This window comes from Falco peregrinus, chromosome 6, assembly GCF_023634155.1.
Source record: "Falco peregrinus isolate bFalPer1 chromosome 6, bFalPer1.pri, whole genome shotgun sequence".
Taxonomy (NCBI): Eukaryota; Metazoa; Chordata; class Aves; order Falconiformes; family Falconidae; genus Falco; species Falco peregrinus.
This window is the reverse complement of record NC_073726.1, coordinates 23,008,250-23,022,246: the sequence shown is the minus strand read 5'-3', so window position 1 is coordinate 23,022,246 and position 13,997 is coordinate 23,008,250. Positions and strand designations below refer to the sequence as shown.

The window sequence follows — 13,997 nt, the reverse complement described above, 5'->3', positions numbered from 1 at the left end:
ACAAAAAAAAAAGCTGTGGAACTCCAAGCAAGCTGTTCTTCTTTTAAATTTAGTGAAGTAACTTGGTGAGATGCCCAGGAAGAAAAGGGGTGGTGATAGCACAGGGAATGTCAGCACTGCAGGGACATGGAGGCTTAGCTGGAGGTGGGGTGGGGGACAGCAGTGTGCCTAAATTCAGGGTCTCGGTGTAGCTGGAGTCCCCTCTCCTCAACAAGAGGCCCACCCAAGGAGGCTATTCCTCCTGCTTGCTTGCCAGTGCAGGGAACACCTTGGGGAACCAGCTCCTGCTTTCTGTCTGGATGGGGGAAAGCAGGACCTTTCCCATCAGGGTGTTCTCCTCCTTAAAGGATTTTATTTTCAAGGGAGAGCGTGGGAAGAGAGGCCGGCATGGATTTGCTGGGCCCACAGGACCATCAGGATCCCCAGGAAAAGAGGTGACTTTTGTACATTGCCCCTGTGTCTTTTGAGCAGCAAAGGGGAGAGGTTGAGGGCCTGGTACCTGGGCTGGGTGTGGTTTTACTCTCTCGGAGCACTGGGACAGGGGAGCATTGAAGACTTGCAAAGCAAAGTCTTCCCTTCTATTTCGTTTTCCTTGTCCTACAGGGGATTCCTGGAACACCTGGACCCAAAGGCAACAAGGTCAGTGCCAATCTGCCAGGCAGGTCACAAGCACCTAAGATCCGGGGGTGGCAATGGGACCACTGCCCTCCCCTGGCTCCTCATCCCTAACCCCATCCAGCTACTTCATCCCTCTTTCATCCTCATGCCCTTCTTCCCCATGGTTGCTGGAGCATCCTCCAGAGAAAGCAGCAGAAAGTCAATGGAAGTGAGTCTCCTGACTCTTTCTGTGACTTCTAAATCATGGCCAAACTAATCAGCAATTGTGTGATGTGAATGAGACCTCCGGGGTTCTCTGTTCTGCAGGGAGAAATTGGTGTTGGAGCAGCTGGCCCAAGAGGTCCTCGCGGACTGCCTGGCCCTCGGGTAGGTCCCTCCATAAATGTTTCTGGCTTGGCTTCTTGCAGCCTACCCTCTTTTGGAGGCAGCTTTATACCATCACCTCCTTAAAGGCACCTGTCTTAAAAGATGTCTAAAGCGCTGGTTTCAGAGCCGTCTAATTTTTCACCAGCCAGATTTGGAGGTGATGTACACTGCTATGCCCAGCTGGAGCCGGTGCTGACCAGACTCTGCCCGCAGGTTGCAGTTAGCATCCCCTCCATAATTAGATACTCTCAAGGATTGCAGGTCACACTGGCCAGCTGCATGACCAAGTCAATCCTGCCCCACGGACTGTATTGGCTGGGCTCTCACTGGCTAGATGGGAGCACTGAAGGCAATACCTACACCCCTACATTGGTGAGGAACCACCTCAGTTTTGTATGCTTTGGGGATGCTACCCACAAGCTCATTCCTCCAGAAATCTGCATCCAGTTCTTTTATCCTCGTTCCCTTCTTCCCTCCTGTTGTCCTGGCAGAAGGAAACCAGCCCCCACCATCCTTGGGGCAGCAACGTTCACTTTTCCTCATGCTGCTGAGAAGTTTTTGTCTCCTTCCGGCAAAGAATCCAGGGAGATCCTCTTAAGTCATAATCAGAGACCATGTTTCAATTTGCTGCTTCTGTGGCTGTTCCACAAATAAATTATTATTTATTATAATAATAAAAAAAAGATTTTATGTTGTAATCCATTTAGACAAACTCCCCATCTGCCAGCAGAACTGTTCAATGAGGCCCCTGAGACAAAACACTTAATGAGAATGTCAACAGCTGGGAAAGGTCTGGGGTAAACCTCGCTCAAGCTTCATTATCTGAAGGAAATGATGAAATAATGTTTCTGCTCTTCTGACTCCAGCATAAATCTAAAGTGAATCACAGAATCTCAAATTACATTGGCTTTATATGAGAGATCTAAATTTGGCCTCACAGGTTGATGCCTAAGTCTAGGCATCTTAAAGACAAGTAAGTCTTGTAGGATCTACCTAGGGAAGTCATAAAAGGACTTCACAGACCCACCAGCACAGCTATCCTTCATAGCAATGCTTATAAGGAGCTAATAGCACGCTTAAAGGAGGCTCAGAACAAGGCCTGCGGCATCTGGCTACCATACTTGGGCGTGAAGATAAGCCTCACATTGGTCTCCAAAGATACAAGTTAGCGTTGAGCAGTTGAGTGGTGGCCTCTTCCTTCTGAAAGTTAATGGTATGAGTTCCAGGTAAATTCCTGGATGCCTTAATTTATTGTGGTGAGTCCTGCTGAAATCACATTCAGCAACAAGTTACGAATGTGCAGAAAAGCTGCTGAGCCCTCTAACCAGGGGAAAGAAATATCTCTGTCTCAAAAACATCTCAGACCTCTGTCCCTTGCTGCCCATGCCTTCATTGGATGTAAGTACATCGTGGGGAGGGACACAGCAGGGCATCCAGCCTCAGATGGCTTCTTCTGAGCTATTCCTACCAGGGCGTATCTATACATAAACAGAGGAAGAGACAACTTTTTGGAGTGATTTATATCATGCTAAATCAGGTGCAGATCATCTTGGAAATGCCTGATTCTCTCAGAGACTAAGGAGAAGCTGAAGCCTGAAGCTTTGATATGACCACAGCATTATTCTCTAAACACTGCAATTTCTACCTGCAGTGACATGTGTGTGATCTCAAGCCCTTTAGGCTCTTTGATCCAGATCCATAGGAGCATTAAGACACCTAATCCTGATGGAGGTATAAATGAAGAGGTTGGACATCTCCTTCAAGGATCTGGGCTTCTGCATGCTTAATTCCTGTTGTTCCCAGTGGGATGGTTTGCAGAGTTGGGACTATGCATGCTGGATTTCTCTTTGGTCATGGCCATCATTACCCATCCCCATCCTAACAGGGTGATGAGGGCATCGTGGGAGTCCGGGGCCCTGCTGGCGTGATGGTGAGTCTTAAAATAGCACAGAGGGCATATTTTACAGCACAGACAACAGTGGACCCAGGGCTGGCAATATCCCCATGAGTGATGGAAAAAATAAAAGAGGTTGATGCTTTCAGTGGGAAATAGAGACAATTTGGGGAACGTGAATTCTGATGTCATGTTGGGATGAGTGAGTGTAAATCCTGCAGGCAGCTGTGAGACATAAGGTGTCACGCAGAGCTCAATTGCTTTATCCTCTTGTCCATTTGGCTGACGCATCTGCAGGCTGCTTTTGAAGTCCTCCTGAACTATCACTCCCTCTCTGCTCTTCTTTGTCAGGTCTGCTTGTCTACATGAATTTCAGGGTCTTGTTCTGTTGTAAATTCCCTTTTCACTGACAGGGGACTGAGTCAGGGGAGATGCAAATCACAGCCGGTATTTTGACAAACACCTTTTTATTTATTAGGCTGTTATCTGTTATGTTGGAATGAATCTGTCATTACAAACAGGATGGGCCTTCATGAAGTTCCTCACAAGGCCAAGGGTGGTCGCAGTACCAGGTTTCACCCTGGGATCTCATCTCTGAAAGGCTAATTCTCAGTAAGACTGGCCTTTACACCACGAGGGCTTGCAAGATGATGTGTCCCAGTGGTCAAAGCAGCAGTGCAAGGCACAGGGGGATGGCAAAGCCCAGTTTTTGTACCCTTTGGGAAATATCTGTACTCTATCTTCTCCTCGCCCATCCTGTCCATGTTCATCCCTGTGAAGAGCTGCCAGTTCTACAGGTGGAAGGTGCCACCTCTCTGCATATTCAGGGGAGGTCGTTGGTCCCCAGTTTTGCAAATAGGTTACACCTGGGGTGACCACCATGGCTTTTCAGCTCTCCAGGTGTGGTTCCCATCCTGGCTCTGTCTCCAGGGGCTCTGACCTTCCCTGGGGAACATCTGGGGATCCCCATCACCTCCACCTAGGAGGAGCCCTCTGGGAGCAACCGTTCACATACACTCTCTGAGAGGTGGGGGTTGCTTCTCATTAATGTTAAGGGTATGAAAATCATGGCACATGGCTTGCAAAATGGGGGAGGTTGGCTAAATTTATACATCTGCCAAGACATCCTGAGTTGTGCCCAAGAACCAATGGTGGGCAGAAGCTTATGGCTAAATTTTCTCTTTGATGAGTGTGATTCACTTCTCAAATTGCTATTAGGGGGAGAGAAAGGAGAGTAGAGGCTCCTGTGCAGGTCCTACCAGCAGCTTCTCCATGGTGCAGCCTGCCCATGGAGGCAGCTCTGCCTTTGAGTGGAAGCTGCTCTTTCCTAACACCTTCCCTCTGCTAGTATTTACCTTCATGTGTCATTTTATGTTCTTTCAGGGTCTAAAAGGCTTCCCGGGTGTGAAAGGTGAAAGAGTAAGCAAGAGTCATCTTATCTACACAGTGCCTTGGAGGAAAGCACCATTGTGGGGAGCCTTTCTCTGCAGCAGCCCACACTGCTGATGCCCCTGTTAAAACATCAGGGACAGTCCCAGCATCTTCTGGGAGCAGACTGGGAGGGGACCTCCATCAGTGTGTGGAAGTGTGAAGTGGCATTAGCAGCCCCTTGTAATGGCTGGGCTGAAATGAGGGTGCATGTTGTCTTTATGCATGCCTGGGTCTTTTTGGAAGGAAGTTTTGGAGTTTGGACAGAAGAGGACCCCTGATATGCTCTGGCTCATCCCCAGCTGTGCAGGGCTAGGGAGCAGATGTCCTGCAGCATCAGCAGGACAATGACTGCCCAGCATACAGCACATGCTTTTTCATTTGCATCCATGAGCAGGAGTCCCCTTGGTCTCCTGCTACATCCCACTTGCAATCCTTGGGAAGTGCAGTACTGAGAACTGCACCCCAGATGTCAGGGATGTGCAATGGGACAGCAGGGGAGAGATCCACAACCAGCTTTGCCATTCAGAAATTCAAGTGCAGTTGTAAAGCCTGCCTCTGCTCTCCTGTCCTCACCTGGTCCTTGCAGCCCCCACCTTCTCCTGCTGTCACCACACCAGTCGAGCACTAGAGAAGATTATGAGATGCCATCAGGAATGAGTCCTACCCTTCAACCTCATGTACCATGCCTATTATAAAAAACTTCCGGGAGTAGCTACTGTTTCATACACTCTCAGTAAAGCATGTCAGATTTGAGGTTGAAATTTGGGAAATCCTGTATTATACAGGATGCCATTCCACCCTAAATGTAGTGTAGGCGCATCCCTGCAGCACGGAGATGCTGCGTGCCATTGGGAGGTCAAAATCCAGCAATGGCTCCACATTGTGAATGTGCTGAGCATGGAGTCAGGCAAACCCCTTCAGTCCTCTGGGTCTTTATTATTTGTCAATGTAACAAATTCTAGTAGTATGCAATCTCCTGTGGTAAGCTAATGATTTTGCAGAGTGCCCAGAGGAACTGACTTCCAGCTGTAATAGATCTTAGTGGCTTGGAGTGTGAATCAGTGGGCTGAGAAGCACAAGAAGAGCGTGTAAAAAGGGAATCACTCACTATCTTTTTTTCTTTCCTTTGCACAGGGTGATCGGGGACTTCTGGGACCCAAGGGAGAAAGAGTAAGGACATTCCAGATTGTGACTTTCTGGGGCATATAGGGTAAAAGGCTTTCAGGATTTTATAGTTGCCAGTGAGCAGATGGACAGTTATTTAAATGAGTCAGTGATCTTACAAGGTAGAGGCTTAAACGGTAAAAAATATTTACATGTGTTTTCAGATGTCTGGAGTCTTAGTGTTTTTATAGGATTCATATTGTTACATGTGGGTGAGTGTAGCCCACCCAGCATGGAGCACTGAGCAAGGTTCCCAGATGATGGGGTGCAAATGCCTTTCATTGAAGAGGACTTTAAATCCTACTTTCAATCCATGGTGTTATGTGCAGTGTCATCCATGTGCCTGGATCAAGATCCCATTGCCAATGAAATCTCGAGAATTTGAGGCTCAGGGCCTCATGTCTGCTTCTCTGTGTCCCTGCTCAGGTGTCCAGCCATCCCAGGGTGACATTTCTACTTCTGTCTAACAGAAGTTTCTCTTGTTGCAACTTGTCCTTTCACCGTGTGCCTCCAAAAGCCTGGATCCATCCTCATTATATTATACACCTATGTAGGTAGTGGAAAACAACATGTAGATGCCCCTCTCCTTCTCAGGGGTCTCCACCAGTTTCAATCTGCTTTGTTGATGCCATCCTTGCACTGAACACACAGCTCCAAGTTATGAGCTTGCATGATAGTTTTGACGGGATCCTACAAAACAACAAAAAGAGTCATTTTGGCAACTATTTGCTGGGGCACAAAAATGCCTCCTGTGAATTAAGGGAGGAAGAAAATTTCCACTGATTTTGGTATAACCAGCTCACCCCAAAGCATACTGTAATCTTAAGAAGACTGAGCTGGCTCATAGCAGGTAATGTGAAAATAACTCCCTGAGCGCTTCTGGAAAATGCACAGAAAATGCTGAACCTCTGCCCAGTGTTTTGTTAACTTCCTTCCTGGCTGGAATGGCTTGTTAGAAAATGAGTTTTAGAAAACCTACATGACGATTCTGCTTTTGAGTCATGCAGTATTAAATGATTAAGGCTGATTTGTCTCTGAGGAAGCTACTTTCAAAGGGGACTCGCATCAGAGACGAATCAATTCTTAATCTGCTTCGTGAAGAGGCCCCAAAACACTTGCCAAGCTGAAGGAATATGTAATGCATTTTCCAAAGAATACCTTAATAAAATATAAGATGGAGTGTGAGATAAAACAGAAGGGGGGGTGGGATAATTGGCTTGGGTTTGTTCTACACAATTGCGGCTTAACTTTCTTTCTAATACTCCCTTGATCGATACAGGAGTAACTGCGTGAATCCCAGGGCATGTGCTATGTACTGGATTAAACTACAGGATCTTTATCCTCCCTTTTGTTCCCAAAATTGATTGGGCCCCATCTCGTCTCTGTTAGAGACCCTCCAGAGTAAGGAGGGTATATTAAGCCAGAATTTGATCAGAGTCCTATGGTGGCATTTGGATAAACTGCAAAAGATCATCAAAGTTTGGGCAATATTTATTGATGCACGGTTGTTAAGACTCCAGCAGCAAGGCACAGTCGCCCTGAAAAGGGATATTTGCAACACTGAAGAGAGCTGGTGTAAAGGAAGTCCTTTACAAATGGGCTGCAGTTGCCCATTAGAAGGTGGCTTCAGCCCTGTTCCCTCCGAACCATGGACAGCATCACCACTTTAAAGACACAACCATTGCTTTGTCAGAGCAGAGCCATTTCTTGTATGGGAATAACCTTGTCACAGCTTCTTCATCTTCTGAGGAGCGAAATGTCCCTCCTCAGCTGCTGAGCTGGTAAATAGACTTGGCATGGATGTGTCCATGGGGTTACTGCATGTCTGTAGCTACTGGCTCTCTCAGGGTGACAGTTTGGGGGTCTGACCCTCCAAAAACTACCTCTGAGGGATACCTTAAGTGCCACTCCTCTCCTTCAGCTCCAACTCCATGTCCATAAATCAGGACACCATGATGTGAATGTTCATCATCCAGCTTGTAGTTAAAGATGACTAACCTTAACAATTAATGCTGTGCTGTGGAACATAGGTGCCTTCCCCAGCACATGGACCACCGTTTGGGAAATGCTTACCTTTATTGCAGATGTGTGAATTGCTATTTTGCCCATCCTAGCAGGTGCGGTTCCATCCAGTGGAACCCATGTGTTCATTTATCACCAGGTGTCTACATCTCTCTGTGTATCCTTTCTCTAGGGTGAGCCCAGGACTATTTTTGGACCTCAGGGCTATAAAGGCAGTAAAGGCGATCTTGTGAGTTTGGTTCTTACTGACTTTTTAAGCTGTCCCTTCCCCACTGCTGGTCACATCAGCACTGAGCAGTGCTTGGGACAAGCTCTGAGAACCAGCACTTTGGTCCAGAGCCAGTGGCTGAGAGCTGAGTCTTTCTAGAAGAGACACAATCCACTAATTTCTGTCTTACCTTTCAGGGTGAACAGGGCCTGCCAGGTTTTGACGGAGACAAAGGCGAGAAGGGAGAGGATGGGCCTGTAGGAGAAAAGGTATGAACTTCCTGATGGGACTGAGAGAGACAGCAAAAAGTCACTGGTTGTGTGAGGCAGGGACTGATGTCTCTGCATCCTCCCTTCCCCTGTGCCTGCTGGAAAACATGGTACAAGGACATGCTCACCCAGCTCCCACAGAAAGGGAAAGGAGGATGCTGGGCTGGGGCTTGGGAACATGAAACACATCCAGTTTACCAGATGTCAATTCTGTAGTTTTGGGACCAGGTCTGCAGTACAGGACTGCTCTGGGAAAAGTGACCATTCAATTACTGCAGCACTGTAAGAGTCCCACATCTCCCTCTCCCTCCAGGAACTGGCCGTGCTACTTCACAGCCTGCAGCTCTTGTGACATTCTTGTTAAGGCTTGTTTGGCTCCTCTCTTCCTCTTCTTCACACAGGGCTGTTGCCTGGGTGGTGGCAGAGTGAGTCGCCTGCTCCTCTGCCTTTGGTCTTTGAGAGTGCCCTGTGGAGGTCTCAGGTCTCAACCCATCACCACACCACTGGGAGGAATCACATAACTCTCCCACTCTCAGACTGTGTCACAGATAAACCTCCATGTACTAATCACAACTATTTTCACATAATGCTTTTTGCTCCAAAAGTCTGACCCAGGACGGGGACTTTGCTGAATAAATATAGGTATCTACAAAAGTAGCATCCCTGTCTGACCTAGACATCCAGCTCCTGTTAGTTCCCAAGGGAACCTGTATATCAGTGTAGTTCAAGGTGAGAATTGCCTGGCCCAAAGTGGGCCATTCCCTTGTGAAGAGGCAATTTGTGTCCTTACCACGACTGACTGCACTGATTCGGTCCCCAGCGACTGTAAAGGAAACTCATGGAGATGCTCGCATGGGTGGTCCCTGGTTTTTTAAGTCAAATGAAAGCCCATACATGATATATGTCAGACTGCGTTCTAATAAAAAATAATGAATAAGCATCTCCTAAAGCAAGAACACCTCTTGGCCAAATATCTGAATGACTTTGGACAGAGCCTCAGAGTAGTATCTCCACCAACAGTAAGTCCAGCAGGGTCTTGTATGTGAGTGTTTGCAAGGAGGCAGCTCATCCAGAGGCTTTAAGACCATTTTCTGCTTGTTTTTCTTCAGTCCCCATCACTGGGCACCAACTCTTTTACAGGACAGTTCCCTGAGGCTTCTGCCAAGCCATTCTGCAGCTGATGGTGTTCTTCCCTAGCACTGCCTGCCACACAGACCTTTGGGTTCCCTGGGGCTGAGGTCTGCTATAGAAATGGTGCTTTTTGTCATCCTCTCTGCCCCCTCCATGGGTTCTTCTGCTGACCTCTCTCAGGTGGGGACACTTCAAGAGCAGTAGGTACTCAAAATATATTTGACAGGGATTTTAAAATTTTAGGGAGTCAAAGGTGAAGCTGGCTCCAAGGGAGTGATGGGGCTTTTTGGAACAAGAGGACCAGTGGGACAGAAGGTGAGTACAGTAAGCACTTATACTAAGGCATTCCCTGCAAGAACTGACGTGTAAAATCCCATCACAGTTTTCTCACAGAATGTAATTCTGCATTCCCTCTCCAAAACTGCTGATTGAAATGTTATGAGGCTACCAGAGAGCAGAAGTAGCTGTGCTTTTCCAGGAGACCTCTGAAGAGTTCTCCCATTTTGTAAAGCAACAGAATGCTCTGGCATCTTTCCTGGGCTAAAATAGCCAATAATGACCCACTGAAATATCAATATGGAGGCATGAGGGGTGAACTGCTTTCTAAGCTCCAGTTACAGTCAATGGAGATGTAAGGCTCCATTTGGGGTATCTAAAGGTCCCTTTGTCTCCTCTTCCACAGCTGTAGGTATCTCCTACAGCAATCCCCATTCCCAGAGGAAATGCAGCTCTTCACCATTGTAACTTGTCACCACTTTCCTTGCAGGGGGAGCCAGGAGAACCAGGCTTGCCAGGCTCTGCCGTGAGTTGGAGCATGTTTCTCTGCATTTGCAAGTCTTGGGCATGGGGCTGGGTTTGCACTGCTGGTCCTCTCCTCACAGTCATGTGTGGGTCAAGGGGTGGGATGAGGCGGTGTTGGCTCAGTGCTGCTCCACAAAGCTCACATTCAAAGAGGCTTTGCTGGAAAACCAGCCATGGGCATGGGGGACTACAGCCAGAGTATGTTTTAATAGGATGTTGCATTTTGCATTAAGGAACACATGAAATATGCATTTATTTATTCTTTTTTAATGCCTTTAGTGTATTAGGGGGCATTGCCAGACGTGAACAAATGATGTTTCATGTTCAAATGGCTTAAGAACGGTGACTAGAGGTTGTATATCCCATGAGAAAGGACTGGGCTACAAGTGGATATTCTCAGTGCTCAGTGGGTGCGTGTTCCTGGCCAGAGGGAAAAGAGTTATGCTGGAGGACCTGGGTAATCTCTGAGTTCACCTGGTTTCCTGACAAATTGCAATTGGGAAAAAAAGAAAAGAAAAGCAATTCTGGTATGCAAAAGTGTTTACATGCCTTTGAAATTCACTTTTTCACCTGGAAGAAACCCCCAGGTGAAAAACTTGGTCTCCAAGGTTGTCCAAAATGATAAAAAGTCCCTGCTGATTTCTTTTCATCAGGGAAAGGAAGGAATAGGAGGGGAGGGAACACCAAAAGGTGACTGGGACTTTTTCTCAGATCATGGGAATACAAACATGTTCAATTGTAATATGAAATATCAGTATTATCTTAAACTGTTCCCCAGTTATGCCTCTTTGTATATGTGTGAGTGATTCTCAGCACCTATCTGTTGCTGTGAAGTCTCCACAGCCATTCAGCACTGCGTGCTGATTACTGGTCACAGCTGTGTAACTATTTACAAGCCCATAATCCAGACTGGTAATTGCTCACTGAGAAAAAGGCCATCATTCAGTTAAGTATTTCAACCCCTGCCTCATTAAAAACAGCCTTCTGAGCACTTTGCCAAAGCGATGAGGCTGCAACATGCTCTAAGATCTCAGCATCTGGGATCCCTACGCACAGGCATTGGATCGAGTGCATTTTTTAAATTTCCTTGTAATGAACACCTGAATCCATAGGTGACAACCAGCAGGAGTGAAGCAAAGGCATTTACTGAGGCTGCTGAGTGCAAAGTAAGCACAGCAGGACTCATCCTGGCCAGCAACTATCCAGTCATGGTTGGATGATGTGCTATTTTCTACTAGCACTTACCGGGATCAGCACATTACACAGTTAACTACCAGAAAGTGATATCTTGTCAACCAAAACTGGAAGAAAGCGAAGTAATCTTTCCTTTGAAATATTTAGGTATTCTGCTGGTGCAGGTTAGCATTATCTGTGCTGTGCTTGGAGCTAGGCTGAGATAATAGGGCTTGGGTCTGGTCCTTCATTAAGTTTCTAAAATTGCAGAAGTCACATTGGGGCCGGGGCCTTGCTGGAAGGGCCACGATATATGACATCCTGGGTGAAATTCATCTGACCTCAGGTTAGATGTCTGCCACGTTCATTTTCCATATCCAAGCAAGGCATGCTCAGGCTTGTTTTACTGGCAGCTTTAGGGTACTCTTAGAGCATGATTCTCGTCATCTATTTCAGACACCTGCGTTAGGACGCAACACCCTGATGTGACTTGTTCTTCACAAACACAGGTTTCACTGTAGCTTCTAAGTGCTCACAGATACTTCACTATTTCCCCCAAGTTATTCTGAAGAGCTAGGCTAGGCTGTCTTATGTATCACTCCCCAAGTCCTTGTCTCCCCTTTTCCTGAAGACAGACACTACTTGATCCAGTCTACCTACACCCAGTCTGTCCTATGCAAAGTCTTAAAGGTAATGGCTAGCAGTTCTTATTCTCAGATCCCTCTAATTCCATCTTTCATATCCACAAATTGCTGCCAACTCGTTGCAAACATTTGTTCATCCCTTTCTGTCCTGCTGAATTCACTCTGGATAATTTAACCAGCTTGTAAAAAGTCTCATCCATTTACTTTCTTTGATTTGGAATTCTATAGGAGTTCCCAATCAAGTTGACAGCGTTTGTGTCTTCTCCCTGTAATCATTTCCCAGAGAATTTCAATGGATCTGGTTGACTTTACAACTGACCTCAAGGCAATGGGTGCATTCTTGATATTACTCCTCCTTTATCCTCTAAAAGTACTGTGTTCTTTTACATTGATATTCCTGCCGTGCTTCACCCTTCTAATATTAATATTGCGTTCTGTCTTATGCTTATTAAGTCATCATCTTGATCATGTATCAAGGCTTCCAGCTCCTCTTCTGTATTTCCCATGCTTTGTGCATTAACATACTGGCAGATTAATCCATTATTCTCACTAAAGCTCTATTATGAATACCCCTGTCCCCCTCTCTTGCCATTTTGGGTTTCCAGGATCTACGATTACCAATGTTTCTTGGCCCTCTCCATCCTGGTTTGCAGTCCTCCTCACTAGGTGTACAAGTTGGAGCTCAAAAAGCTTCTTCACCTCCTCTTCTGAGCTGAGCTCTATATTTGGCCAGCAGCCGGTGGATCCTTGCCCTCTAACTGAGGAAGCCAGGGTCTGTGTGGTAGCACCATCCACACAGCCGTGTGCCTATTCCTAGGGTGTTCAGCTTGCCTGGATGGTGGGAGACCCATCAGCTCCCTGGACCTTCTGATTTTGCACTCAGAACCACTTCTGATATGCTTCATTCTTGAATGCTTGCCAGAGCACATCTGCCAAAGCTTGTGCTGGAGCAGAGCCACCAGCATGTGACTGGGGGGATGGATGGGAGAAATCTAGGATTTTTCAGTCCACACTAATCACTGAGAGTGGTGGATTTCACAAGACATGAAAGCAAAACTGCACACCTGAAGACAAAGCAAAAAGTGAGAGCAAGTCAAAAGATTCTGGTTAACACTGGAACAATCAGATGCTAAATATGGACAGCCCAGGAAGGCTAATGGACACTCTTTTGTCACCGTTACACAGCACAATGCTACAGTCAAAACCAGACAGTAGTCTGCAAGGTCTGAAAGCTAAGTGATAATCAAGGCCTTATAACCTGGAGTATGGTAGGTGTGAGAATGGTTGTAAGCAGGAATTTGACTTTACTATAGATATCATTAAGAGCATAAGAGCTCTTGATATAGGTCACAGAATCACAGAATGGTAGAGTTTGGAAGGAACCTCTGGAGATCACCTAGTCCAACTCCCTGCTAAAGCAGGTTCTCCCAGAGCAGGTTGCAGAGTCTTGTCCAGGTGGGTTTTTAATGTCCCCAGAGAGGGAGACTCCACAGCCTCTCTGGGCAGCCTGGTCCCATGCTCTGTCACCCTCACAGTAAAGAAGTTCTCCCTCATATTCAGGTGGAGCTCCCTGTGCTGCAGTTTTTGCCTGTTGCCCCTTGTCATGTCGCTGGGCACCCCTGAAAAGAGCCTGGCCCCATCCTCTTGGCACTTGCCCTTAAGATGTTTGTAGACATTGATAACAGTGGTAGGTAGACAGCTCTGAAGAGGTACTGACGAGAAAGCCCTACCTCGCTCATCAGCTGCATGGGGACTTAGGTGAACCCGTATGACATCCCAATTCTCCTGCCTGCTGAGCAGTGTACCATTTCAAGCGAGAGGAGAGGAAAGGTGAGGTGTGGGGGTCTGCCCTGGGCTTGACAACAGGCTCCCCTGGACACTCAGAGTGGAAAAAGCCATCTCCTAAGAAGTTTTTTTCCCTGGGGATGTGTCTTGAGGTGTCCTGAACACTTCTGATGAGTCCAGGCTGGTCAAAGAGAAGTTACTCAGCCAGATCTTTTGGCCACAGGTGGAAGACTACCCAGAATACCTTAGAGTCTTTGCAGCAGGGTATCAGACTGACCCATCTCTGTGATGCAGTGCCTGAGAACAAATGCTCATCACAGCTGTGAGGACCAGTAGCAGCTCCAACATCAAGAAAGAATTTTTCAGGGAGGATGCTCAGGACTGCAGCAAATAATTGTGGGCAGGACAGTCTAGACAAAAGATTCAGCAGGGAAGGGAAAAAAACACAGATGAAACTCTGAGGTTGAGAGTCCCAGCTACTTCATATGCAT

The 13,997-nt window shown here is 46.9% G+C and overlaps 1 protein-coding gene across 1 annotated transcript in view; it reads left to right on the top strand.

Moving 5' to 3' along the window:
• The window catches only part of LOC101923239 (collagen alpha-1(VII) chain-like), a 116,318-nt gene that overhangs the window by 81,403 nt on the left and 20,918 nt on the right, over positions 1-13,997 (top strand). Inside the window, exons 67-76 of the mRNA XM_055807686.1 lie at positions 363-434; positions 604-639; positions 925-984; positions 2,870-2,914; positions 4,262-4,297; positions 5,444-5,479; positions 7,668-7,724; positions 7,901-7,972; positions 9,347-9,418; positions 9,870-9,905. Of these exons, the coding sequence (XP_055663661.1) occupies positions 363-434; positions 604-639; positions 925-984; positions 2,870-2,914; positions 4,262-4,297; positions 5,444-5,479; positions 7,668-7,724; positions 7,901-7,972; positions 9,347-9,418; positions 9,870-9,905 (522 nt within the window). The remainder of the gene's footprint in view (positions 1-362; positions 435-603; positions 640-924; positions 985-2,869; positions 2,915-4,261; positions 4,298-5,443; positions 5,480-7,667; positions 7,725-7,900; positions 7,973-9,346; positions 9,419-9,869; positions 9,906-13,997) is intronic.